Below are 23,272 nucleotides of genomic sequence, written 5' to 3' on the forward strand. Positions count from 1 at the left end.
TTGCAGCTGCGTCTCCTGCTGCCTGTGCCGATTGCTGCTGCAGTAGCTGCTGCGCCAGGGCTGCTGTCGGCTAAAGCCGTTGCTTAAGCTCGTCGGTTGATTGAGTGAGCTCGACGAGGAGCACGAGGAGCTTGAGACAGTGTTGTTCTTTTGACTGATTCCCTTGGCAGCAGCTGTTGTTGCCGTTGTCTTTGTTGTTGTTGTTGCTGCTCGACTGTTGACGCTATTCGTGCTCAGCGGTTGCTGTTCATTCTGTTTGTTGTTGCTGTTGCTGGTGTTATTGTTGTTGTTGTTGTTGTACCCACAACTGTTACGAGGCACTCGGAAGGAGCTATATGGACGAAATCCGTTAGCATATTGCTGTCCCACGATGGGCATTTTGTTAGCTTTTCGTTGTTCTTGTCGTTGTTAATGAAATTCGTTGTTGTTTGTTCTTGATGTTATCATTCGACGATCGAAGGTTGTTGTTTTTATTTAATTATTATTGTTGTTGTTGGCGTTCGTTAAAATTTAAACGTTTGCTTGCATTTACTTTGAACGCGCGCGCGAAATGTTAATTCCGTTTATTTGATATCTTCTTTATCTTTTGTATCTGCAACATTTAAAAGTGGCGCAATTTGTTCAATTGAATTTTCAATGCTGTGCACACACTCACACACGTGCCTCTGCGTCCCTCTGCCTAAGCCCAATACCCACCCACTCACTCATTTCATTTCAATAAATTATCGAGCAGTGTTTTTTTTTTTTTTTTTTTTTTTTTTTTTTTGTCGTGTAATTAACACGTTCTCATTGGCTTATGAATGTTGTTCGTGTCTTTCGGTTTACAGTGCTTGCCTCCACACGATACTCCTTGCCCCCCAGCCCCAGCTACAGCCTTTGCCACGCTGTGCAAGTGTTGTGCCACATGCCAGTTGTGGAACGATTGCATTTATGCGACTTCTTGTTGGCCGCATTTTGTTGCTGTTGCACATGTCAGCATTACGAAAAATTGAATTAGCCGCGAAACTAACCCTGAACCTCGCCGCGATTTTGTCTGCCCGCCACCTCCCCACCCACTGTGTTGTCAGCAAAGGCAAATCCAATTGACAAGTTCATTGATAGGACCCCGACAAAAGCGTCTAACCAGTTTACTTTGGCTTTATGCAATTTACTAAAAAACGAAAGAAAGAAAAAAGACAAGGCTTTGGTAGAAAGTGGCCTCGCAACAGGTCCTCTGACCAGTTTTCACACACTTTAGTCATTTTCAGTTTGTATAGTTTTTTCACCTGATTCGAAAAGGAAACGCAAACGGGTCAAAACAAAAGTTGAACCACAACCAGCGAACAACTTGTTGCGGCAGCTCCAGCTCCAGCTCCAGCTGGTAATACCTTGGCTAATGACTCAAGTGACGACAGCAACGGGGGCATGAGTAATACGAATTTCAAATGTATTTAAATCGGAAATGCGTGAAATCCCTTACAATTAAGACGCTATCAGTATGTCCGGCCACGATAAGAGTTGAATTCGTCAATCAGAATATGCATACATATACAAATATACAGAGGCACAAGTATGTGTGGGCGTCTGTTTGTCGACTTCGCCGTATCTTATCAAATTTAGTTAACCCAACCAAGACAGCCAAGTTAACTGCTTAACCAAAAACAGGCGGCACCATTTGGCGTCTACGCAATGTGAACAGCATTGAAAATAAATTTGGTTATAAATTAAAGCAATTGCCCCTGATGTTGCAGGATGTATAAAAAAATTGCTTAACGCTGTTGTTGCAGCTGTGGTTGTTGTTATTATATATTGTTGTTGCAGCTATTTCATATATGCACTAAGCACGCACACACGCAAGTACACTCGCACACAATCAAATTGCACACTTGACAGCTGCATTTGTTGCACATTATGAACACAATTTTTGTATTTTTTTTTTTTTTTTCGCAATTTTAGCAATTTTTTACATTTCTTTCATAAAGGCACTCAGTTGTTGTTTGTTGTATTTATTATTGCTGCTGATGTTGAGGCTGCACGGCGGCGACGTCCGAAGCCAGCACCTCCATTCGCTTGCAAGTTGTCGTTGCGACTGAGCTTTCGTACGACAAGTCCGCAGCGAACAAGTGTCGGTTGCCTGAAGCTCGCCGCAAAGCAACGCAACGCAGCGTCGTCGACGCGACGTTGACGCCGACGCGCATTTCCAGTTTACAGTTCGTACAGATCGTGCTTAGCCAACCAACAACAACGCAGCGCAGTGCGCGATTCGCCGCATGTTGAATTCGCCGCTGTGCGTGTGCGCCCAATTGACAGCTCATACAGTAGTAATACACCCATCCAAACACACACATACATATTGAACAATTGAAATTGTATATATGTATGTATATGCAATAAAATATATAAAAACAATAAATAGCGGAAATACGGTAATGTTTTGACAGTTGAGTATAATTTATATACCCTGTAACCAAAAATGGGTAAGTCTGAGTTTAATTTAGTAGTCCGAGTGTATGTAACAATGCGAGGAAAGCATCTCCCCCACTCTTTATATAGTATTCATGTTCTTGTACAATTTGAGTATCTTTTGACATTATCAACATTCATACAAGTATATATTAACATTGAAATAAGAGTTCGTTTATTGCTGTATTACGTGAGAGACCTGGCAAAATTGTAGGAACTACAGAATTTCTATCCGAAGTTTTATATTTTATTTTGGTTTACCTAAGTCCTAGCATGTATTACGATTCCAAAGAAAAACTTAAGTTATGAATTTTATATTTCGATCTAAGAGTTGATCCTTAATCACAATGTTTGATATATTCATATATTATTTAATATTTCTAATTAAACTAGCGAACCTTTTCATTGTATGCTATATTTAATTTAAATATTTTAGCTTCTGTTTGTTTTTGGCTAACAGATTTGTTAATACTTCCGCGTTGCAAGATGTATGAATAATGAGCAGAGCCAAGCCGCTGCTTAAGCAATTAATCTGGGTACTTGTGAACACTTGGCAAGCGGGTTTTTATTGCAAAATGAAAAGGTTAATAAACAAGGCGACTGTTGCGCATGAATTCCAGAAGTTTACGACAAAGAAAGCGACACAGCTAGTGGCAAATAAATTACAAAATGCGACACTGATTAAGCCAAACGCAGCCTCGACTCCAAAGCGGGGAAAGAGTAGGAGATGCCGATGCCGATGCTGATGCTGTTGTTGCGTCCGTGGTTGAGGCCATGCCTAAAAAGGCCAGGCCAAGTTTATAAAAATAACAAATAACAAAGTAAAACAATAATAAATGTGACAACGTCGCACCTCAGAGGTTGTCTGTGCAGCGTTGTTTTGAGTAATATGCAAATATGTTTTAAATACACAAACGAATAAATTATATCAACTGCAGCAAGGAAATCCAACGGGCAGGACACACGCCCACGCAACGAGACCTCCCCGAAAACTCTGAAGCGGGTTAATTGCAGTTGGCACAAAGAAATCGCAGACACTGCATAAATTTACAGTAAGCTGACTAAGTCAAGAGGCGAGTCTGTAGTTTCCCTCTTCACACAATGACTGGCCCAAAAACTCAACTTGTGACACTTACAGGAACACGAGAGTTTCACCTGCCTTATATGGCGCAATGCTTAAATTGTCGCTCTCTTGCAATGGGACTACTTGACGTTCCTTTTTAATGTCTGGATCATTAAAGAAACGATCGTTAAAAAGCAATTCAAAAGAAAAAGCCCAACACTGCAGGAGTCGAAGCGTGGGCAGGACATTGTCATGAGTCCGCATCAGACGCAGCACACTCCATATAGATCTTTGCCGATAAGACCAAGAAATCAGACATGAAAAGTCTCGTGAAACAGAAGCTACATAAATTCAAGAGGACACATTTAGATGAATTTGATCTGTTACATTTATCCAGTAAGAGAGCAATGAGGTAAGTTGATTGAAATAATACGAATAACAACATATACTTGAGTGTTCTCAACCTATCTCTAAGGTATATATAAATTGAAATGGCTTATTACATAATATATAAATCGTTAAAATGTTGCACGTTCACATGACTAGGCTAAGGCTTAAGAAACCGAATAGATATTGTGTTATCTTTCTCAGATCTTAGTTATATAAAGAAAACCTTAGCCTCTACTAAATAGACCCCTTAAAAATTAAGAATAGGTGAACAATTAATTAATCTGAATATACATCTAAATATCTAAAATATACATCAAGTATTTTATAGCTTACAGCCTAGTTGAATTACAGCATATCTGAGCTACTTACGTTGGCTCCTTGGATATATGAGATGAATTTGCATCAATTTCATGCCTCCGTCGCTTGGCTGCCGATCTGGTGTGATGCGTCTTGGTTAGCCGCGGACTAATTATAAAGAACAAAAAGCCAACGATACTATAATGCAAGCGAAATAGTGACTAATTTTTGAGTTTTTGGCTAAGCATATAGCCGCTACTCATTGAGCAATATTTGCCCTTGGTGACATACAAATATGATCTACATACTATATACATTTTGAGTAGAAATATGCAACTTACGGCGACGGTGCTTCAGCTAAGGGTGGCGACAGATCGCCAGTATCAAGCCGTCTACGTTTCTCTCGTGTGCCGGCTGAGGAGCGATCCCTCGAATGATGGCGTCTTCTAGTTCGTGGCATCTGTAAAGTGAAGTGAAAAAATCAAGAAATATATAAATATACATTTAGTGTTATTCACATGCACATAGTGTTTTAAATACACGAGCATTGTGCCTACGTCACAAACGCAGTTCGGGCGCAGCACGGCAAAGCATAGTATTTTACATTTGGTCAAACCAAAGGCAAACGCAAGTGCCACTGTGTGTGTGAGTATGTCTTCCATTTACAATGCCGATGAGCGAGTAGCTGTGTGTGTGCGATTGTGCTTCGTTTGTGTGTGTAGGGGGCTTCATTCTTGCCTGTACTTGGGCAAGAGGATTTGGGGGTACGGCATAGCATACCTTTAACGCTTGATATTTCGTTGCTTTTTGTTAATGGAGCACGCTAAACTTGTTTTGCTGTAGCAGCTAAATCCAAAATCAGCGCGAAAATTGATTTTTGTGTGTACTGTCTTGTGTTGTTCTTGGCCGCTTGCAAAGCGTCTGTCGAATTTACGCAGCTGCTTGTTTTGCTATCTGGCCACTTTTGGCAGGCATATGTTAACTGCAGCACCAAACACACAGACTCTTTTGGTGTTTTAGACCCTAACCTAGGTACAGACACACGCTTATCACTTTATAAATATGATTTTCTTTTTATGAAAATCGTGTTTTTCTACACATATTTCATGTCACTTTCATCAAATTCACCACGTCTGATGAGACCTGCCATCTTTGCGTACTTAATGCTTAGAACTGCCAACTTGCGCGAAACAAATACAACAAGAGTAAAATACAGATTCTAGTATTTCTATCTTCTGGCGGTCATTATTTAAATGTCATTTTTTAATTAGATCTTTCGTACAAATTAATTCTTCTAGCCAATTCTATAAACTATGATAATCCACTAATTCATTTTAAAGTGTGGCAGCACCACAGCAGCTGAGTTCTCAGCGCGCTTTGCAAAACAGCCGCTCACTGTCGCTTGTTTGTTGGTTGTTTTTTTGCTTTTGCCTCGGATATCGTTCGAGTTAGCGCTAGCAGGTAGCAGCAGCGATTCACATACACATTGATATGGGTGTTTGTATATGAAAGAAAATTGTTTTACGTTTATCATTATCTTACCTCTTCCTCTTCTTCAATTATTGGTGAGTTTTCTACTGACGGCGGCGCCATTATAGCTAGAAACGGCGATCGAGGCAAATATAAACGATTCCACCAGAAACCAACTACTTGATTCAGTAATTGCCAAGTTTGAGCTGCTTTTTCAGTGATGCTTGAGGTCATTAGTATACGACTTCTGATATAAACCAGATAAATCAAAAATTGCACTTGTTCCCTTTTTAGGTTGCGTCCGAATTGTTATTGTAAAATTTGGCGCTATTATTTTCTATTCCGTAGTTGCCGCCCAAGTGAGGCAGCTTTCTATTTTTTCACAGAAACTATCAGCATAGTAAAACTTTTGATTCAGAACCTACACTTTTTGACAATAAGAAAAGCAAAGCCTACTGTAATTAATATGTTTTGAAATTGAATTACAACCAAGCCAAGCGCGTCAGCAGCTGACCTGCTCCATGTCTAGTGCATGAGCGTTGCCACCACTGTGTTGACAGCAGTTACATGAACCAGTGTTGAGAAACAAGCGGGCGGCGCTGCCACTGCGGAGGATTTAAAATTAATCAGCTGTCGCGCAATGCGCGCGCGCTCTCGTTTTTTCTTGTTGGCGCCCAAAGAAAATACTGGCAATTCAATTGCATAACAATACAAACCATAACGGTATCGTTATCGTCCTCAGTCAGATATTGACGTGCTTACGCCAACGTGCGCTGCGAAGCCTGCTCCCGCCTTGTAGTATTTTCCGTGTCCGCAACGAAAAAAAATAAAAAATAAAAAAGAACAACCACAAACAAAAATTAGAAAAATTAGAAATTCACGAGGAAATCAACATTAAGGCGCGTCTGATGGCAGCATAATTGAACGAGTGTCTGCGAAGCGGTATGCGGCGCCCACATCAACGCTGTATTAGCCACCAACTTAGTCAAAGTTCATAACAGCAGCTATACCAAGAGTTATCCAAAACGTGTTCACACCCACCCGCGCCCCGCCCACTTGCTTCCAAACGGAGTTTCTGCAGCAGTTGCATTGCGGCCTGAATGCAGGCAGAATTGTGTTGCGCTTATTGGCCATTTAGTTGCCATTAAACTGCATTGAACAAAATTAACATTTAGTTTTTGGACGAGGCGCATGCCAGATGTAAGTATAGCCTATCGATTTTTACTAAACAGACAGAAGCCTGCAAGTCGCGTGATTCACAATAAATATTCACTTTCGGCCACCTAACAAAATAGTCCGTGTCTGCAAAAAAAAGGAGTAGAAGAAGAAGAAAGTGCACTCTATGCATGTGCATGCATATGTATATACATGCATATGGGCCGCAAATCCTTTTTTGGGTCACGAGGCAGCTGGGCCTGTGTGTGTTGACATTGTCCTGGTCTCTTTTTCGTACGTAAGCACGTGTTTTTTTGGCACAGGACAACGAGGCGTATACGTAACACATAAATGGCCGATTGTGTGTGCGCGCACGCTTGTCTGCATGTCTGTGTGTGTGTGTGTGTGTGTGATTGTGAGGGGTGGAGCGACAGAGAGATAGAGCGAGTGAGAGAGGGAGAATGAGAGAGGGAATTGTGTGAGTTTTATGTGAAGCATTTTTATAGCATTGCGTCCTAGTTTATAATTCATGACGTGAACTTCTGATTTCAGTTGCTGTTGCCGCCAATTTATAGAACCGGCCATTGAACGCGCTTAAACTCGAGGCATGGACACTGCTGCCGCCGCCGCTGCTGCCGTCGTCGTTGATCTGAGCTCCGAGCCGGTCACCAAATCCTCTGCCAGCAAGTTGATCAGCAAGCCCAAAATTAAGCCGGCTCCCAGTTACGTGCCATCAGTTGTTGTTGCCAACGCTACGGCTGCTCCATGCAACGTGGGCTGTGAGCACGATATTGCCAATTGCCTGGGCAGCACCGTCGAGTCAATGTCTGCCTCACCGCCGACAACGCCCGTGCGCATTCGCGGCATCAGTCATGAGGTCGGCCTAGCCGATGGCCTGGCCGGCGGGACCGGCAATGGCGAGCCATATGCGACGAATGGGATGGTCATGAACGGCCTAAAGGATTTGGGCGGCGGCGAGGTTGGGCATGGGGAGAATCTAACTGCAGCACTGGCCTCATTGAATACCACATCATTAACGTCTTCCACGAACGCTTCCACAACGCCAATGTCTGCCTTGCTTACAGCACCAACAGCCACAACAACAGCACCACCAACAGCCACAACAGCAGGAACAATAACAGCAACAGTAACGGCAACAGCAGCAGCAACAACCACAACAGCTTCCGGCGGAATATCAAGTGCGACGACAACAACAACAACGACCACACTAGCAACAGGCAGCAGCAACAGCAATAGCAGCAACAGCAACAGCAGCAGCAACAGCAGCAGCAAGTCAACGATGGCATCGGCTAATATGGATCAGCTGCTGCATTGGCAGGACATGCCCAAATATCTGCAATTCAATCCGTATGTCCTCAAAGGATACCGTCCGCTGCAGACCTTCAAGGGCTGCCTGCTCAGTCTCTTCTATTGGCACAACGAGACCATCAACATACTGACGCACGGTAAGTGTCCGACTCGCCCCTGTCACGGCCACCCACACCACCCTCTTACCGACCCATACGGCACGGCTGTTGCTCATTTATCGATCCGTTTCAATGCCATTAACAATCACGGTCAAAGCCAAGTGCAAGCGCATAATGCACATACATAAATAGATTGCCCCAACCGACCTTTCTTACGACCCACAAACGTCAGTGTGTAAGGTGGAATACCTAAATAATTGGTTTTGCATTTCCATACATACATATGTATGTATGTATGTGTCTATAGATAGTCTATGCACACAGAGATACAATTACATAGCAGCAATGCAAGAACTAGTATACTCCCGGCTATATCAGTTCTGCTAATGCATTTTTAGCTATTTGTGGCAAATGACATTTATTATTATTTAATAAACTCTGATGTATATATATAGAATGAGAATAGAGACAACTTTTGGTAAGTAAGGGGTGGGGGGTGGGTAGATATGAAGGACATATGTAGTTAAATACAGAGTGAGTGTCGGAGGCTGTTAAAGAATCGACAAACTTAACAAAGCACAAAGTTGAAGGTGAAATTAAGAAAGCGATAGAGAGTGAGAGACAGAGAGAGTGAGAGAGAGAGAGAAAGCGTGGAGAGACCATTAAGAAAAGCAGAGAGAGCCAAACATTGAAAGAGAAGAGAAGAACAGAAAGAAGAATGGAGTGGAAAAGAGAGAGAAAGAGAGATACCAATAAAAAGTTAGAGAGCGATAAGGAGAGAGAGAGAGCGAGAGATATATATAGAGAGAGATAAGGAGAGAGAGGGAGAGGATTAGTGGCATAGAGAAATAGACAACTATTCATAGAGAGATGTAGAGAGCAATATATATAGAGCGAGACGCAGGGGGAGAGAGAAAGAGGCAAAGAGTGAGTGAAAAGTACCTAATGCAACATTTAGACTTGTATAGTTTTAATCAAAGCAATGAGAAGTCATGGAAGCATAACTCGAGAATTTCATTAAAATTAAATAAAACAGAAAATATTTTTTATTATGTAAGATGCATGATATATCATTTATTTGGCTTTACAGCATTTACAGTAATTTCAATTCTTTCATTTGAGTTTACAGTGTTTGCCGTAACTTATCTTATACGGAGATCCTAACACATTGTATCATATTCCACATTGATGGCCAATCGAACTTGGCCTGATTTGATTTAACCGTTATTGCTGATAAAGGCGGGTATGCAAAGTGTTCGACCTTAAGGGCATACAAATCAATTTCTCTAAGTGCACTCTCTCTTAAGATTTTTAGTTTGAAGAAGAATTTGTATCACAGGAATAAGAGAGTTTTTTCATATTTTAGTTTTAGTATATTTTACATTTGTTGCTGGGATTCATTCGTGTGCCGACGGCACATTGAAACTCCTTGGCAAACTCATCGAAATTTGAGAGCGTTCCGATGACTCGCAGCTCGCCGGGCACATGCTGATCCACGGATATCTGCAGGTTGTGAATACCTGTGTGCGCATCATTGCACCAGATCTGGGCATAGGAGATGAAGAACAGCTGCATGTTGGTGTAGTTCAGCGTGGGCAGCTTCTCCTTGAGCAGCTGCCGCCTGCCCTCGACGGTGGCGTCCAGGGCACTCTGCAGATTGCGATAGGCGGCGTAGGCCAAGCGCAAGCCTCCATTGTCCGCAATGTTCTCCGACTGAGACTTCGCTTTGGGCAGCTGGATGCCATGGTAGACGTACATTCTGTACTGCTCCGAAAAGCAGCGCTGCCTCGTCTCGAAATTGTGGGTCGACTGCTCGTCCCACCAGTCGTTGATGTTGCCGCGTGCATCGAACTTGCGACCGGTGTCGTCGAAGCCGTGGATCAGCTCGTGGCCGATCAGGGCGCCCAAGGTGCCGAACTTAATGGCATTTGGATAGCTGGCGGCCCACAGATAATAAGGCTGCAGCAGCGACACCGGCACCTTGATCGTATTCTCCACTAGAATGTTGGCGGGTGTATAGCTGAGCAGATCGCCCGCATCCAGCGGCTTGACTGGCTGGTGCAGCTGCTCGCGATGTTGGATGGAGGCTAGCATAAAGGTTTGGCGTAGATTCTCCACATAATCCTCTCTCTGCAGCCGCAGACCAGCGAAATCCTCGGTCAGGTTTTCATTGGCATATGAGTTCACCACGAGCTTCATAGCCGCGAGCTTCTCGATGGCGGACTCGCGGGTCTGTCTGCTGATCCAGTTGAGGGACTCGTCGGATTGCAGAGTCTGCTCGAAGGTGGACTTCAGCTGGTGCCAGATCAGGTCAATGTCGGAGGCCGTGTCATTGTTGTTGTAACGCCGAAAGATCATGTTGTCCAGATTCTTGGAAAAGCTTTGCTTGGTCAGCGTTATGCACTTCTCCTGCCGTTTGGCCAGCGTCTTGCCCGGCTCAATGATGAACTCATTGATCAAGCGAAAGAATATATAATTGGCTATAACGCGCTGGGGTGTGCTCCCGATCACGTTCTTCAAATTCTGCTGATACTGTGGATTGAAGTCATAGACATTGCCCTTGATCTGCTCGCCCAGCGATATATTGACCAATCGCTCCACGTCCAGGACAGGTCCATAGCTCTGCTGCATCTCAGCGATGGTTGACAGCTGTGCGATGTCGGTGAGTTGCAGTCCCTCGGACATATTGATCAGCCCGCGTGCCAGCTCCACCTCAAAGTCCATCAGTTCAGAGGCCAATTGGACCGACTTCAGCCGTGGGAGGCCCAAAAAGTTCTGAAGCTTTTTCGCCATATTGTTCTGATAGCTGTGTCTGTATATGGCTGTACTGTTGTCCAGGTACATGCTGCGCGTTTCTAGGGGAAACTCCTGCTGGCCAATGTAGGCCACGTTGTTCTCGTTGTTGACAAAGTCCTTGGACACCTCAACGGACAGTATGATGGGTATGGCGTAGCGATAGGCTATGCGCCCCACTGTGTCCAGCCAATCAAACTCCGTTTCCTGCCAGTCAGGAGTCAGTGCCGGCATCTTGCCGAACTCGGCTATCAAATCCTTCAGCTTCTGCCGATAGTTGCTGTCCACGTGGCGCATTGCCACACAGGAACGATAGAAGTTTCTCACCTGCACATCCTCCTCAGTGTCGAGGTCATCGCCCTCGCTGTTCAATATACGCTTCACCTTGCGATTGAGACCTTCTGTCAGGCGCTCGAACAGACCCGTCGACATCTTATTCAACGTTGTGGCCGGATTGATGCGCGCCCAATTGCCGCAGGCGAATTTATAAAAGTTCTGACACGGATCGACGTTCTCGTTCATGAAGCTGGCGATTTCCGCTGCCTTTGCCCGTTGCATCACCTCGTTAGCATTGCCATCATCCAGTTTGCTGCTGCCTGTCAAATGCGGTAGCAATAGCAGCAGTCCGTAAAGCATTAGCCATAGATTCTCATTTATGCGGAGCCGCAGCTTTCCCATCGCGATGTTATTTCTTGTAATTCCTATTGTTGACTGAGCGCACTAGCTTTGCGCTTTCAAAGTCTCGATTCCACAAACTCACACACACACATACACAGACTTGGCGATAAATGAGAGCAGAGTTAGCTGAGCTTTAATGCGACCCCGTTTGGGTTATCTCTTCCAGTACAGAAGTCGGCGCAATTGAGATACACAATCACAAAGCAGCCGTCCAAACAATTTGCAAATCTTCAAGCTCTCTATATGTATATATAGATGCATGTACATATATAAATACTTTTTGTAGAATGTACCCACGCCAATTTCCTCAGCATATGATTTAAGAAAGCTTTTACTATAGCTCATCGAAAGCAATATTCCTCTCAAAATTCAGTTGAATCTTAGAGTATTTTAGCATTTCAACAGTCGTAAATGGTTCAAAAATTATTTCATTACAATATATATATATTTTTGTGATGCAAGCTTGCGATAAGACTGAGAATCGCTGTTCGTAGAGTTTGTAGAGTTGGATGCCTAGTGAAACTGGATGCTGTGCAAGTTAAGAAACAATTTGACCTCACGATTCAGTTGATGGCATAATGTGCCTGTCAAGCCTAACAATCAATTTGACACACACTTGAAAAGAGTTTTCTTGTGCTTGATAATTGATTGTAGTTGCAAATGTAAAGCAATTGTTGATTAGAGCTTATATAGATAGTCTAACTACAATATTCAGACTATAATATAAATGATTTATCATGCAGTTTATGCCTTAACTATGAGTTTAAATTAAATTTAATAATTCCAATTTAAAAAACACATTTAACAATCAGTTAATTATAAAAAAATAAAAATTTACCTTCAGTAACTGTCAGTTAAATTTTATTTAATATTTAATATTTAACAATTCCATCTCAAATTGGAATAAAAGTCATATACAAAATTTAACAAGCAGTGCAAAATATTTATAAAATTAACTTCCAGTTAAAGCTTTAACTATCTGTTAAATTTAATTTTAGTTATTGCAAATTCAACAATTCCAAAACAATTTCAAAATTTTCAAATACAAGTCATTTAAAAAATTTAACAAGCACTTAAAAAAATTTATAAAATTAAGCGCCAGTTAAAGCTGTCAATTGAATTTGATTGATTTTTGCAAATTAGAAAATTCCAATTCATGTCGTTGGAATATAAGTCATATTTTAACTACCAGTTAAGGTTTTAACTATCAGTTCAATTAGATTTCTTATTGCAAATTGAACAATTCGAATTCAAAGTTTTTACCAGCCAAAAACCTCATAGTAGCTCAGCTATAATTCCAAAGAATACAATAGGCGCGACACACAAGTGGATATTACACATATTATATATATATATATATATATATATATATATATACATATATATTAGAATTCATTGGGCATAATGCATTTAATGGGTATACTACGCTCTGGAGGCGCGACGTGAGCTGTGACCCAATCACGCTGCCCTCACTATGGCAATATTTTTATACAGACCAATGACCAGTCAGTCAGTCGGAGGCGATAAGGAAAAGCTCACGCCGCCGAGCGGGGCTGGCTGATGAAAGTGCGTGGCGGAAGCCGATTCAGTTGCTCTTTAGCTATGAGACGCGTGTGGTTCAGTGTAGTGGGTGCTGCGCTGCTCGCGCTGAGCTGTGCGGCTGGGCATTTGCTGTCGCAGCCCGAGCTGGACACACACATACAGCTGCAGGAGCAGCCGATATCGCAGCACAACGATAGCGCCTACGTGCAGCGCGTGATGCGGCTGGCCAAGGCGGCGGAGATGCGTAGCTATATGCGGCCGGAACTTGATGCCTGCGACGACTTCTTTGGCTACAGCTGCGGCAATTGGCCCAAGATCAATCCGGCCAACGCGGCCCAGCCGCGCGAGACCAACTACCAGCAGCTGCTGGCCAACGGCTATCGGCACAAGCAGCAGCGCCTCCTGCAGGAGCCTGCGGATCCGGAGCTCGACGATTTGTCGGTGCTGAAGCTGAAGCAATTCTATGCCAGCTGCCTGCGCTTCCGCCAGACGCCGCTGCCGCTCTATCGCCAGCGGTTGCAGGAGATTGCCGCCGAATTTGGACGCATGCCCGCACTGGCGCTGCCGGGCCAGATCTGGCCAGCCGACGACTTCGACTGGCTGGCCACTGTGGCGCAGATCAAGCGGAAATATGGAATCGATATTGTACTGCTATTGCAGGAGGCGCCCGATCCGCAGAACAAGACTCAAGCTCGACTGTATGTGGGCCAGCCGCCTCGTTCACTTGTGAAGCCACAGCCAAGTCAGGTTGCCGCTCAGCTGGAGCAGCATTTGGGCTTGGAGGCGTCGCTGGCGCGCAGCACAGCGGTGGAAATTGTGGATCTGGAATTGCTGTTGGGCAAGGGCATGGTCATCGGCATGGGGAATCGTCCACTGGGTGGGCTAGCCAAGCCGCGTTCCCCTGCCGAGCTGGCCGATGCCTATGCGCCCGCCTTGAATTTGACGCGCTATGTGGAATTGGTGCTCCAGCGCCCGTTGCAGCCGGATGAGCTGCTCTACGAGCACGGGGACAGCTATCAGGCGCATCTGCTGGTCGTCCTGGCTCAAACGCCCGCCCATGTGCTGGCCAACTACATCTTCCACAAGCTGCTGCAGCGCTTCTACTACGATCGCTCAGCGCCAGTCGTGGCTCAGTGCATGAGCAGTGCAACGCAGCTGTTCCCGGAGCTACTCACCAACCTGGCCTACCGGCGGTACGCCGCTGCGTCCGCCCTGAGCGACATCGACGATGTCTGGCAGCAGATCAAGCGCAGCTTCTATAATCTATTAGAGAGCAACAACAGCACGGACTGGCTATCCCCGGACACGCGTCGCCTGGTGCTGGACCAGTTGAATGCGACACGGCTGCTGCTCAATGGATATACTTATTGGAATTTCACAGAACGCTACGAGCAGCTGCAGCTGAAGCCGAACGATTTTCTATACAATCTGGGCGCTGTGCTTAGTCAGCGAAATGTGCTTGAGCCACCCTCTGTGGTGCCCACGTTGCCCACATACGATCCCCTGGAGAATCAGGTGCTGTTGCCCGTGGCACTGCTGCAACCGAACTTCCTGTGGTCTCGCTTCTATCCGCGGGCTCTGCGCTACGGCACCCTGGGCACAATTATGGCGGAGCAGCTGGCCCACAGCTTGGACAGGCGCGCCGGCTGGGACGCAGTAACCTTGACTGGGTTTGGCAAGCGCAAGGCCTGCTATCGGCATCAGTACGAGCGCCTGCGCTACGCCGGCAACTATCTGCCCTCCAGTGAGCTGCAGGACAACAATATGGCTGACAATGCGGCCATACAGCTGGCGTATCTGGGCTACAAGAGCTACTTGGCCAACCTGGCCTCGTCGGCCCTGATCACGGAGCAGCTGCCGTCGCTGAGCCACACTCCCGAGCAGCTGTTCTTCATCAGCTATGCGCAGCTGTGGTGCAACGATGCCAACGAGCAGTTCCGGGACAAGCAGTCGCTGCTGCTAACCGAAACGCCCAATGCGCTGCGGGTGCAGGGCGCCTTGGCCAACACGGCGGACTTTGCCAGGGTCTTCGGTTGCTCCAATCAATCGCCAATGAATCCTGAACAGAGATGTCGGCTGTACGGCTAAAATAGAGTTTGATATAATAATAAAGCTAACATTTCGGCTACAATTGCGGTCCATCCATTTTATTGTAAGACTAAGGCTAAGGATTAACATTTCAGAGCAGCTGGCTTAGTATATGGCGCACTTGAACTCTGGATCCATGGGCGCCTGCTGGGAGCAGTTGTAGACCCAGGAGAACTCTTGGAAGTTGGACAATGGTCCAATGACGCGATACATGCCCGGCGCATGGTCATCCACCTTGGCCACCGACGTCTTGAACAGGGACTGGACATCGTCGCACCACAGCTGGGCATAGCTCAGGAAGAACAACTGCCGGCTGCTCAGCTCGAGGCCAGCCAGTGTCTCCTGCTGCAGCACCTCGGGCCGCTGTTGCTCCAGCCAACGTTGGTAGGCCTTGTAGGCCAGCTTCACACCCGCATTGTCGGCAATGTTCTCCGACTGCAGCACGCTCTCCGGCAAGCTAGTGCCGCCGTATTTGTAGGAATGATATTGAGCCTGGAAACACTTGCGCTTCTCCTCGAACTCGTAGCGCGATCTGTCATCCCACCAGGGCGCCAGATTGCCATTGGCATCATAATTGCGTCCCTCATCGTCGAAGCCATGTATCATCTCGTGCGCCAGCAGATAGCCCAAGGTGCCGTACTTCAGCGCCTGCGGGTAGTTCGCATCCCAGAAGTAGCGCGGCTGGAGGAGCGCCACTGGGATTGTGATGTTGTTGTCCAGGATGCTGTAGGCGGGCGTGAAGCTGAGCACATCGGTGGCCTCCAATGAGGTGGCCGGATTGTGCTGCCTCTTCAGACTGCGCTTGGCTTCCGCCATGAGCAGCTGTTGCACATTGAGCACGTAGTTTTGCCTGTCCACGGACACCGCGCCGTAGAGTCCCTCGAAGTCCTCATTGTCATAGGAGTTGATGTGCAGCTCCATGCGATCCAATTTATGAATCGCCAGCTCTCGAGTCTTGTTCGCAATCCAGTCGAGCTTGTCGCCCGCCAATTGCTGCCGGAACGTCTCGCGTATCTGTTTCCAGACCCCCTTCACATCTGCCTCGGCCTCGGGACTGCGATAGCGTTCGTAGATCATGTGGTCCGTGAGCTTCGCAAAGTGCTTCTTGGTTTGCTCAGTGCACCAAGTGCGCAGCTCGTTGGGCTCGGAGTCGACTCGGTATGGTTCCAGCAGCTGCCAGATCACATAGTTGGCGATCGTCTCCAGCGGAGTGGCCTGCAGCGTTTGCAAGGTTTTGTTCAAATAGTTCTCACTGTAGATATAGATGTGCTCCGGCACATTGTCCTTGCCCAGCACCAGGCCGAGATACTCTTTGATGCTGAACTGCTCAGCATACCTCTGCTCCAGTTCGGCTACTGGGTAAAGGGCCAGATCCTCTTCCAGGCTGACGCTTTCGCTGAGGCTGCCCTCGGCCAGGGCGCGCTGCAATTTGATCAGCTGCCTGGCGGTTCGCTTGGCCAGTTGTTCGGCAACGCCAAAGTAGAGCTGGAGCTGATGTGCCAGAGCCTTATCCTCGAGATTCTTCAGTATGCTGATCGGCTGCTTGTTGTCCGGCGGGCCCAGATAGACCCGGTTCACCGTATGATTCTTGATGTCCGACATTATGTCCACGGCCAGTATGATTTGCTGGCCATATTTGTGCTGAATGGCCGCAATGGCGCGCCACCAGCTGAAGCTTGGGGCATTCCAACTCTCACGCTCCACCACAGGAAATCCCCCGAACTCACTATAGATGCTCAGCAGCGCCCGCTTGTAGTGGACATCTCGTACATCTGCTAGCAAACAGGATCGATAGAAACTCTGCAGCTTCTGCTCCAGCTCCGATCTCATTTCGCCCGACTGCAGCAGACGCTGCAAGCGTCGATCGAATCCCTTGACAATCAGTTGAAACGTATCCGTCATTATGTTCCCGAACAGCTGAGCGGGATTCTGACGATGCCAGTTGCCGCACGCATAGCCATAGAAGTCGTCGCAGGGCGCAGTCCTCTCATTCAGCATGCCCTTCATCTCGGCCACCTTAGACTGGCGCATAATCTGCTTGGCATAATCCGTAGTGAGATCATCGCCTACGCTCGCATTGGCCGTCCCCGACGGCAAGGCCCTGGCGATTGGGGCTGCCGTCAAGCAAAATATTGCCAGCAGCAGCGAAGCGTTCCAGCGTCGTCCTAACATGATTCCCGCCAACGATTCAACTGAGCTCCAACAGTCGCTTGCCTAGCCCCAACGGCTCACTTATCAGCGGACTGCGGCAGGTCAAACTGTTATCGCGCATCGCGAGAGCTCCACGAGCTGAATAGACTCTTATACCAGCTGAGCAAGCCAGACGAAAGCTTATGCTACACATACTTCAAATGGTTAATGTTATCTCAATGTTAACATAACTGATTGTCGGAATAGAACAAGTAGTACTATATACGAGCAAGAATACCTTTAGCATTTAGTTGAAAAATATTTATAATCTCAATCAAAATCAGAGTTTATGAATATACCTAAAATCAGATGTCTTGTTCTAATTAAAAAGTTTCTAAAATGTTTTATTTTCCTTCATCCAGCTCTCAGCTCTCTGCATAATATTGTCAATCAACGCGAACCAAATCTCAAGGCAAAGAGTTGATTCAAACTAATATATTTCACTTATTTCACATATATTCACATTTCAGTATCTGTATGAATTCCGACTACATCATATGGACTATATGAAAGTCGGTATCAATAGCTATTTGTCTCCTCGAAGCAATATTACCTAATCTCTCTTATTAATAGAATTTATTATCACTATTATTATATTTTGTTTTCTATATGTTAGACTTTATGGCACTCTCTTTAAGATCGAGCAATATTTGTTTATTTGCAGCCATACCCATATTTTATATACTGGCCATTGTTCCGGGCCTGATGCCGTGGGACAGTGGCTACAAGTTCCTCTCGTTTTGCCACGTATTTGGATCGGTGGCGCCTTGGTGCGGCAGCTTCGTCTATCATCTGTTTATGAACATCGAGAAGGGGGAGAATTTTTACTATACGCTGCTCAAGCTGGACATGGTTGGCATTTGGGTGAGCCAGAGTTTCGGTAAGTGAGCGTTAATCTCTCTATCTCTCTCTCTCTCTCTCTCGCTATAAATATACATGAATATAAACGCAACTAGGAAATGGGTAGTATATACGACAAATGTAAATATATTTCAAGTACAGACAGCTTAGACTATATAGAGAGCTTCTAATCAGTTGAAGGACGGCCTCAGTAGATAACGCACTTTCGCAGGGGATTCATGTGGGCGCCTTGCCGGCACTCGTAGGCCTTGGCGAACTCATCAAAATTGGCCATCATCGCGTAGAGTCTCACCTCGTCCGGAGCATGTACGTCGCTGATGGCGAGCGTGTGACGCAGCTCTGGCAACAAATCCGAGCACCACACCTGCCCCAGGGCCAGAAAGAAGAGCTGCTGCGGCGTGTGCGACATGCGAGGCAAAGTCTCGCCATCCGGCGAGGAGTGGCTCAGCCAGTTGAGGTAGGCGGCATGGGCGATGCGCACGCCCGTATTGTCCGCTATATTCTCGGACTGCAGCTGCAGCTTGGGTAGCCGTTCGCCATTGTACCGATAGCTACTGAACTGCTCCACCAGGCACTGTTTGCGCTCCTCGAACGCCTGGGTGGCATTGCGCTCCCACCAGTCGCGCAGGTGACCCAGGGCGTCGAAGGTGCGCGACAGATCGTCGAAGCCGTGGGCCATCTCGTGGGCCAGCGAGAAGCCGACGGTGCCGTACTTGAGCGCCATGGGATAGACCTCGTCGAAGAAGTAGCGATGCTGCATAAAGCTGGCTGGCAGTATGACGCGATTCAGCTCCGGCACATAGAACGGCGACGTGTTGAAGTCCGCATAGAAGTAGGGGTTCGGCTGGCGCTGGAGATCCTCGCGCAAATGCTGAGCACGCAGCTCCAGCAGCCGCTGCACGTTGCCAAAGTAGTCGGCATTGCTGATCACCAGACCGCCATAGTAATCCTCAAAGTCGCTCGGCCCAGAACCCAGGATGTGAAAGCTCATGGCCTTCAGCTTGGCCAGCGCCTCGCTCAGGGTCTGCTCGCTTAGCCACTTGGTGCTGGGCGCACGCAGCAAATCGCCAAAGGCCACCTTCAGCTCCTGCCACAGCTGGCGCAGGCTGCCCGGTATGTCCGGGTTCTGTTTCTCCAGCGACCGATATACCATGTGGTCCACAAAGTCCGCGAATAACAGCGTCGTCTTCTCCGCGCACAGCACATGCTGCTTCTCCGGGCTGGCAGCCGGCTCGATCTCGTAGTCGCTGAGCAGCGATGAGAGCATATAGTTGGCCAGGACTCGCTTGGGCGTCTGGGCCAGTATCTTCTTCACCTGCCTCATATAGCTCTCGACGTATTCGTAGACGGGCAGCAGGTAGTCATGATTCAGCCAGAGCTGCACGAAGCGCGTCACATTGAGCTTGGGCCCGTAGCTCTCGCTCATGTCGGACAGCAGCCGCAGGCGGTACATCTGGCTGGGCGGCAGCTCCTCTTGTGGCTCGACGATGCCGCGTGACAGCTCCAGATTGACCTTTGCGATTTCTGCCGCTGTGTCGGCGGCCTTCGACTCACTGAGGCCCAGCAGCTGCTGCAGATTCTCTTTCATAATCAGCTGGCTGCTGTGGTGTAGCACGACGGCCTTGCTGCTGTCCAGATCGTCCCGCTGGCCGATAAACAATCGATTCATCTGGCTGTTGGCCAGCCCCGGACCGACCTTCACGCTCAGGAGTGTCCGCTTGCCAAAGCGATTCAGCAGACGCGCCATCATTTCGATTGGCTCGAAATTGGACTCGTTCCAGTTGCTGCCCTCCAGAGCGGGCAGTCCGCCGAACTCTTTGAGGATGCCCAGCACATGGGCACGCTGATTCAGCTGCAGTGCAGTGGTGTTCAGGCAGGACTCGTAGAAGTACTTGACACGCGTCTCGGTGGGGCTGTCCGTGCTCAGCTTGGGCTGCCGGAACAGCTGGCGCAGCCGGCGCTGATAGCCAGCATTGAGGGCCTCAAAGAAGTCCGTGCTGACCGTATCCTGTGTCGCCGGATTGATCCTGGCAAAGTTGCCACACGCATAGCCATAAAAATCATCGCACGGCTTCACGCTCCTATTTATGTAGGAGCGCATGCCCGCGGACTTGGCCTGCTGCATGATCTCATGCGTTAATGGTGTATTAATACTCAGACTCTCAAAGACGCCAGCGTCAACAATGTTCCGCACAGACATCAGCAGCAGCAGCAGCCGCAGACAGCTGATAGCCCGGCTACTGACGGAAGCGGAAATATGTCTCATGTTGCGTTGTTTCATGCGCGATTGTCGTTCCTCAACTGAGCTTCAGCTGTCGGCGCTGCTCCTCTTATCACGGATTGTTATATTTTGCTGACCATAACAGGTGTCAAACGAATTTGATTTCGGCTTGGACAACTCATTTCTCTCTCGCTCTCTCTTCCTCTCTCTCTCTCTGCTTGCCTCTCTCCCTTTATAGGTGCCTTGCCGCTGGTTACGGCGACAACACTCTGCTTTACGCCCATTCTTAAGTGGTTCATCATAACCGCATACTGTCTGCTCTCACTATGGGGTTTGTATAAGGTAAGATATGTACATATAAGTTGCGAATAGTTCGAATTGATTTTCAAAACTGGTCCCATAATTAAATTGTGTATCGCTTATTTTGTGTATGCCTAGCTTAAAATAAGTTTTACTTAACATTTCCCTATTATTTTTTAATTTTTATATTAAATATAAATAATAATAATATGTACTCAAATACTAAGATTATCTAACAGGCTTGTCTTTCGTAAATGTTCCCAATATTATTTGGTGTACCGAATACTAAGCGAATGCTCATTTTCTTCCCATTATTTTTTTTTAATTTCACCTAAACTCTTTGTAATTATAAATATGTACGGAAACACTAAGCATACCTTACTCTGTGGATTATCTCTCTTAACTGCCCCCAGTATTTTTTTTTATTCCCTTTTAACATTTATTTAGGTGTTTTCCTGCATATAAGAGAATATCAACATATGTGAGCTTAACTGAACAATTACTTTGCAGATTTACAGAGCTCTACCTAACAGTTCCCACTATTACTTTTTGCTTGCGTTAGATAGCTTAACAGGAATTTTTATTAACATTTCCCCATATTATTTCAATACTCTGAAGATCCATATAGTTACATGAAATTTGATCCTTGATTACACATGTGGGTATAAATCTCTATTCAACAGGCACTCACCGCCAGCTCTCCGTGGCAAAGGCGTCTGTGCTTTGCTCTGCCGTTTGCCATGCGCTCCGTGTTGACCTTTCTGCGGATTCGAGGAATGGTGGGCGGCAGTCATATGGCCCTTTCCCATGTCTATCTGCAGGTGCGTATGTCGATGCATTCCAATTGACTAACTTGCTATTTTTACCAAACATTTTTGGCTGGCCTGTGCGCATCCATTACTTAGGTTGAAGTTGTAAGTTGAACTTTCATTAATTGTACACCTACATAACCTGCATATGGACCATGTGTAAGACTGGGCCGTATGCAACCGATGCGATTGGTGTCCTCCGAACACCGCCATACCAATACCTCCAAACCCAAAAACAGTTCCCGACATCTGTTGTTACCCTCGCTAATACAAGACTCGCACAAACATTATCTTGCATCGCTTCAGGATGGCGTCTCCATATTGGGCGGTGCTATTGGTGCCATGCGCATACCCGAGAAGTGGTTTCCCGGCCTGGTCGACTTCTATCTAAACTCGCATAACATTATGCATGTGCTGGTCGTGGTGGCCGTCTACTCCATGCATAAGGTGAACTAAAGTCAGGGAGCATATATAATACTATATAGTAATTATTGATTTATCATTTTGTCAGGCAACAATCAAAGACTTTGAATGGATGTCCACACAGACGTGCAATTCGGTGGCCAATGCCACCGTCGAACAGTCACTGACCCATATTGACCTATGACCCGCTTACTGGCTGCTCCTAATCCTGCTGCTCTCACTGCTGCTCCTGCTAAAGCCCCAACCACGACGTGCCCGAATCAATTGGAAAATGCAAAAAATTCGCTCGCAGCCTGACTAAACGGCTGTACAGAGCTGATCTAAGCTTCAAAATGCTACTCGAATATACCGTGTATAAAATGAGCGCGTGCTGTAACAGTAACAATATGAATAAGAATAAGAATAATATAAATATATATATATATATATATATATATATATATATATATACACATATATATATATATATATAATAATGACTAGATATATGTACATATGTATATGTATAATTAGTACATACTTCGACTGTGGTATTTAGCATTAAGACGATTATGATTTATCATGATGTATGATAAAACGATGAAGAAAACAAAAACAACAACAAAGCGCTTTCAATTACAACTTCTATGCGCGACTCTCACGCAAATCTCTAGTACTATATGGACGATAATTTCAATGATGTTGATACATATGTACCTCATTATGCTTACAACAAAAACGAAAATAGAAAATTAAACAAAAAATAAACGTCTAATTTTCAAGAATAAATAACTTTGTACCTCGTCGACTATAAAGCAAACAAAATGACAAAATCGAAAACTAAATTCTAAGAATACTTAATTTACCAATCTTCCTAGTTGAAAATTACTAAAATTTGAAATATCTTTATTTATTTGATTGAATTGAAAAAAAAAAAAAAAAAAAAAAAAAACAAAATTAAGTAAAAACTGATCCACTAATGTGTATTTTATGCCATTAGTTAGTTGTAACAATTGGACAAGTGTGAACATTATCTTCAAGCTAAATTAATGCTGAAACAATTTAGAAACCAACTTCCGAATGCTTAATTTTAACCATATAATTTTACTTTAACTAGCGAATGATTGAACTCTCCACAAATAAT

General features: G+C 45.8%; 4 protein-coding genes across 5 annotated transcripts; 1 reads left to right on the forward strand and 3 right to left on the reverse strand.

The window, feature by feature from the left end:
• Positions 1-6,389: 6,389 nt before the first annotated feature.
• On the forward strand, positions 6,390-22,562 carry LOC6574689 (progestin and adipoQ receptor family member 4). Of its 2 annotated transcripts, XM_032728041.2 has the most exons (8): positions 6,390-6,862; positions 7,370-8,283; positions 18,200-18,415; positions 20,856-20,959; positions 21,601-21,738; positions 21,823-21,831; positions 22,033-22,173; positions 22,238-22,562. In XM_032728041.2, the coding sequence occupies exons 2-8, from the start codon at positions 7,425-7,427 to the stop codon at positions 22,331-22,333; spliced, it is 1,563 nt and encodes a 520-aa protein (XP_032583932.2). In that variant the 5' UTR covers positions 6,390-6,862; positions 7,370-7,424; the 3' UTR covers positions 22,334-22,562. The 2 variants fall into 2 exon arrangements, with proteins under 2 accessions (XP_032583932.2, XP_032583931.2); XM_032728040.2 differs by lacking the exon at positions 21,823-21,831.
• Positions 9,284-11,803, reverse strand: LOC6574686 (neprilysin-4). The gene has a single exon (XM_002000681.4). It carries the CDS (start codon positions 11,713-11,715, stop codon positions 9,613-9,615), a length of 2,103 nt encoding a protein of 700 aa, XP_002000717.1. The 5' UTR covers positions 11,716-11,803; the 3' UTR covers positions 9,284-9,612.
• On the reverse strand, positions 15,377-17,549 carry LOC6574688 (membrane metallo-endopeptidase-like 1). The gene has a single exon (XM_002000683.4). It carries the CDS (start codon positions 17,515-17,517, stop codon positions 15,451-15,453), a length of 2,067 nt encoding a protein of 688 aa, XP_002000719.3. The 5' UTR covers positions 17,518-17,549; the 3' UTR covers positions 15,377-15,450.
• Positions 18,493-20,861, reverse strand: LOC122756994 (neprilysin-4). The gene has a single exon (XM_044008004.1). The coding sequence runs from the start codon at positions 20,675-20,677 to the stop codon at positions 18,584-18,586; it is 2,094 nt and encodes a 697-aa protein (XP_043863939.1). The 5' UTR covers positions 20,678-20,861; the 3' UTR covers positions 18,493-18,583.
• Positions 22,563-23,272: the final 710 nt, after the last annotated feature.

The sequence above is a fragment of the Drosophila mojavensis genome, unplaced genomic scaffold, assembly GCF_018153725.1.
Source record: "Drosophila mojavensis isolate 15081-1352.22 unplaced genomic scaffold, ASM1815372v1 contig_231, whole genome shotgun sequence".
NCBI classification, from domain to species: Eukaryota; Metazoa; Arthropoda; class Insecta; order Diptera; family Drosophilidae; genus Drosophila; species Drosophila mojavensis.

Bases quoted from the DNA above. Each gene is read 5' to 3' on its own strand.
- LOC6574689 (XM_032728041.2), top strand. From the start codon at position 7,425: ATGGACACTGCTGCCGCCGCCGCTGCTGCCGTCGTCGTTGATCTGAGC. The intron at 18,416-20,855 runs GTAAGTGAGCGT...CTCCCTTTATAG, and splicing joins TTGGGTGAGCCAGAGTTTCG to GTGCCTTGCCGCTGGTTACG. The intron at 22,174-22,237 runs GTGAACTAAAGT...TCATTTTGTCAG, and splicing joins CCGTCTACTCCATGCATAAG to GCAACAATCAAAGACTTTGA.
- LOC6574686 (XM_002000681.4), bottom strand. From the start codon at position 11,715: ATGGGAAAGCTGCGGCTCCGCATAAATGAGAATCTATGGCTAATGCTT.
- LOC6574688 (XM_002000683.4), bottom strand. From the start codon at position 17,517: ATGTTAGGACGACGCTGGAACGCTTCGCTGCTGCTGGCAATATTTTGC.
- LOC122756994 (XM_044008004.1), bottom strand. From the start codon at position 20,677: ATGAAACAACGCAACATGAGACATATTTCCGCTTCCGTCAGTAGCCGG.